General features: G+C 46.0%; 1 protein-coding gene across 1 annotated transcript; it reads left to right on the top strand.

The window, feature by feature from the left end:
* Positions 1 to 776: 776 nt before the first annotated feature.
* LOC149450641 (uncharacterized) lies at positions 777 to 4,134 on the top strand. Its single transcript, XM_089691667.1, has 2 exons — positions 777 to 913; positions 2,389 to 4,134. The coding sequence occupies exon 2, from the start codon at positions 2,403 to 2,405 to the stop codon at positions 3,213 to 3,215; it is 813 nt and encodes a 270-aa protein (XP_089547793.1). The 5' UTR covers positions 777 to 913; positions 2,389 to 2,402; the 3' UTR covers positions 3,216 to 4,134.
* The last annotated feature ends 293 nt before the right edge of the window (positions 4,135 to 4,427 follow it).

A 4,427-nucleotide genomic window follows, 5' to 3' on the forward strand; every position in this document is an offset into this window, starting at 1 on the left:
CCCGATCCTTCACAACCAGCTATTATCATATTCATTGGGATCATTGGTTTCATTCAGATTAAACAAATTCATTTTATTTTTCCTTTAAAATTTGTTTCAGATTAGTTGAAATTCATTACTGTTGTAGTTCGTAATTTTGGATACATCCTAATCTCTGAATAACAAACGAACAGCCCATGTGTAGGGTCCACCTAGATCCCCCATCATCTGATAAACACATAGAAACAATGGATTCAGTCAGTGTGTGTGTTTCCTACAGATGGATCCAGTCATGGGAACCCACCAGAGAGATGTCCCCGTCCTCTGTATTCCCGGGATTCCACACAGGAAGGTCACACCATCCCTCACCATCATCAGGTAGATGAGGAACAATCACTGATAGTATCATTAGGATCTGTACATTATCTGCATTGTTACCATTGATGTCATTTTTATTATATATTCAGAGTGGAAACCTGAGAGATCCTAAAGTTGAGGTTAAAGAAGAGATAAAAGAGGAGGAGGATGAGGATGGGGGGATGGAGGAGTCAGAGCTTCTAAAAGAACACAAAGATCTGTACCAGGACACCATGGTGGAGTCATCCAACTACAGGAACCCACCAGAGAGATGTCCCCGTCCTCTGTATTCCCAGGATTCCACACAGGAAGGTCACACCATCCCTCACCATTACAAGGTTGGTGGGGTGGAGAGCATGGACGTGGGACACTATATAGATTTTTTATGTGAGCTTATATTTTACAGATGACCTCTTCTATCATTCTTTTGGTTTAGGGTGAAGATCTGATTGATATAAAAGTTGAGGTGAAAGCAGAAGAAGAAGAGGCGTATGTGAGGGATGATCAGCAGTCTATGGAGGAGGATGGAATAACGGGGACATTTATAGAGGAGTCACTCCTACAGAGATCAGCACAGGTGGGTCATGAACACTAAATCCATTCCTCCACCCATACATGTCACGCTTCCCTTCACATTGATCCAGCACCGTGTTTTGCCTCCTGTCCGTGTTGCTCGGGTTCCTGCCTATCCCCCCTGAACCTAGGCATTATCAAGTCTTTGTACCTGTGTGTTAGTATTCCAGCAACGTGTCTTCATGTGGAAGCCGGACCCCTCTGGTTTCTATGGTGGTCACTGCCGCTTTAGTATTCCCATATTCTGTGTGCTGTTTGATCCTGTCTTTGTTCTCAGTGTTTTCCCTCTGGCTGTGCAGTTATATTCCCTTTGGTTTCTGTCCGTGGATCCCCTCATTTCCTGTTGCTGTGTGTGTCCTTCTCAGCATTGTTTCCTGTTGTTTGCCTGCAGCCCTTTCCATCTTGCTGAGTCTCTCTGTCTGCACCATTGCTCAGCATCCCTCCCTCTCCTGCACTTTACACGTGTTCCCTGCATCCTCTCCCCCGGAGCCCCTTCCTAGGTTGCTGCAGTAGGTGACCTTGGTTCCTAGTATCCTGTGTGTACCACGTGTCCTTCCAGCATGCTATTTGGTTGCACTGTGCCTGCACGGGTGTGTTAGAGAGCCACAACCTGGGGGCTGCCATGCAGCACAACATCCACCCCTCCAGTGGCTCTGGTGAAGACCGGATGGCCCCTTAGATCCTGCGACTCTTGTGTGCGGTCACACTGCTCCTGTATATGTGAGGACCGGTACCCAGCTACACCTGTTTAGTTGTTTCCACTGGTCCACTATAGATCCTGAGGTTACAGTCCCAGGTATTATTATTATTATACAGGATTTATGGCGCCAACAGTTTGCTCAGCGCTGTACAATATAACGGGAGACAATACAGCAACAATGCAGATCAATACAAGAGGGATAGGAGGGCCCTGATCCTGGGAGCTTACAATCTAGGTCTTCTCCTCTGATCATGACAATACTGCTCACTGATTGGTCCAGAGTAGAGTAACCACTGCAATATCATCACGTAAGACACTATTTATGTATCTAGATGGATTTATATCGATTCTGGAGTTCAGCTGCCAGCAAAGTGTTCATCTTCTTCTTAGGTGTTGCTCTACCTTGGCACTTGGGGCATGTGTCTTGGGGTTCTTACCAATGGCCGGATCTAGCAAGATCTGTGGTCTGCTGGCTGTGCCGGGTGGAGGGATATGTCTGTATAGTCTCAGACCCAAGTCACTGAGTGCAGTCTCAGGAGATGGGAGGCAGCGGTGTGGGACCTTGTACATTCCATAGTCCTGACTTCTGCTCTCCCCCCTCCCCCCACTGCTATATATACACATAATATGGATTCTCTTTTGTTACACCCATTTCCCAGTTACCATGAGGGTGGAATTGTAAGCTCCTCAGAGACCAAGATGCCTGATGTGGGCGGAATCCTAGTTTGAGGGAACCAATCAGCTCCTGTCTAGTAATCCTCTTTGTCTTTGTATTTTAGTCCATGGCCGGGAGATGAGGAAAACCTCCGAGGATTGTCTCACTTTGTCTCCAGACTGGAAAGTAGAAGATGAGGACATCACACAGTATAGTCCAGGAGAAAACCCGGCTCCCTCCAATGTCCATCCGGCACCACCCAGTGTAGATGGACCATCGGATTCCTCGTATCCTGAGGACCCTCAGACTGTGCGGGACAAGACCAGCCATCCAACAGGGAAGAGCTTCCCCTGTCCTGAGTGCGGGAAGGGTTTCAGTTTTAAATCCCATCTTAATTTGCATAAAAGGTCTCACACGGGGGAGAAGCCATATCCCTGTCCTGAGTGCGGGAAATGTTTTTCGCAAAAGTCCAACTTTCAATTACATCAGAGATCTCACACAGGGGAGAAGCCATATTACTGTTCTGAGTGCGGGAAATGTTTTTCAGATAAGTCTAATCTTTACAGACATAAGAAATTGCATACTGGGGACAAGCCACATTCTTGTCCTGAGTGCGGGAAATGTTTTTCAGAGAAGTCCCATCTTTACATACATCAGAGATCTCACACAGGGGAAAAGCCATATTCCTGTTCTGAGTGCGAGAAATGTTTTTCACAGATTTCCCATCTTTACATACATCAGAGATTGCACACGGGGCAGAAGCCGTATTCCTGTCCTGAGTTCGGGAAATGTTTTTCAGGGAGGTCCGGCCTTAACACACATCAGAGATTTCATACAGGGGAAAAGCCATATTCCTGTTCTGAGTGCGGGAAATGTTTTTTGCAGAAGTCTGATCTTTACAGACATCAGCGAATTCACACAGGGGAGAAGCCATGTTCCTATCCTGATTGAGGGAAATGTTCCTCACTGAAGTCCTGTCTTCCTGTACATCAGGGGTCCCACACAACCCTGGAGGTGTATTAGTGCCTTGAGTGCGGGAAATGTCTTCTAGATGAATGTTGCTGGACATCCCAGCTCTCATGTGGGGAAGAAGCACACCCTGATATACACCTCAGATATACTCCATGGCTGATCTTCATCATGGAAGAAACAGTTCATAAGGAGATGAGAGGTCCCCAAAGACATGGATGAAGTGTGGGACCGGATTGGCTATTGATAGCAGGAGAAGAATAAAAATGGAGTCATTACCTGTCATTGGCTGAGTACATATTTTTTAAACATTCTATATTGCGTTTTCTAAAGAGATATACAAAGAAGCAATATGTCTGGGGTGATAGAGGAGACGAGCACCTCATACTTCTTGCCATGACTTCTGAATAAAAGATAAATCACAGTAACCAATGAAATAATTAGAATCTCTCCAATAAAGAAAGAGGAAGGAATCTTCTGGCAGGAACTGACCTGGAGGTGTGACCGGGTGTGATACCTGATCAGAAAACATGGATGGACTCTCCTGAGACTTTGTTCCCAACTCCAATAAGTGAGAGGAGCAGAATGTCATAATGTTCCTAGATGTCATGATAAAGCCAAGGAAGTAAGGTTCGGCCATGAGTGCGCACAGACACATCAGGAGAGCAAAAGAATGACAACGTCATGAACCAGAAAACCAAGATATACACGGCCAGATGGGGAGCAAGTAACACCTGTTATGTATGCGTGTCCTCAATGCGTGTTCCATACACGGCTGTCTGATCTCTACAATGTAACCACCTTGACAAACCCATCCATAGAAGTAAAAGAAGACAACATAGAGGATTGCTCCAAGGGTGTAAGTGTTGCTGCAATAAAAGTGTCCCATCTATTATGGAAATGTTTGACTGAGGCTTGGTTGTTGAGCTCCATGTCTACCTTCTCTCTGTAAATCAGAAGACGTAGATCTTTTTTAGTGTCTGTGATGGTGGGGGACAAGGCGATAGTCCATTTCTTAGGAATAGCCCTGTGGGCCACCAGTAAACATAATAATATCCACTGCAAGCTCCCGTGGGATTTGTGGATGTGGGTTTTCTCAGCTGAATGGAGAGTTGTAGAACTGGGTCCATGGGGAGTGAGCAGCCACAAACTCCTGAGATGTAGGCTAACACTTGTTCCCAAAAGGTTGAGATG

The sequence above is a fragment of the Staurois parvus genome, unplaced genomic scaffold, assembly GCF_062004578.1.
Source record: "Staurois parvus isolate SC_StPar_1 unplaced genomic scaffold, SC_StPar_1.0 ptg000569l, whole genome shotgun sequence".
In the NCBI taxonomy this organism is placed as follows: domain Eukaryota; kingdom Metazoa; phylum Chordata; class Amphibia; order Anura; family Ranidae; genus Staurois; species Staurois parvus.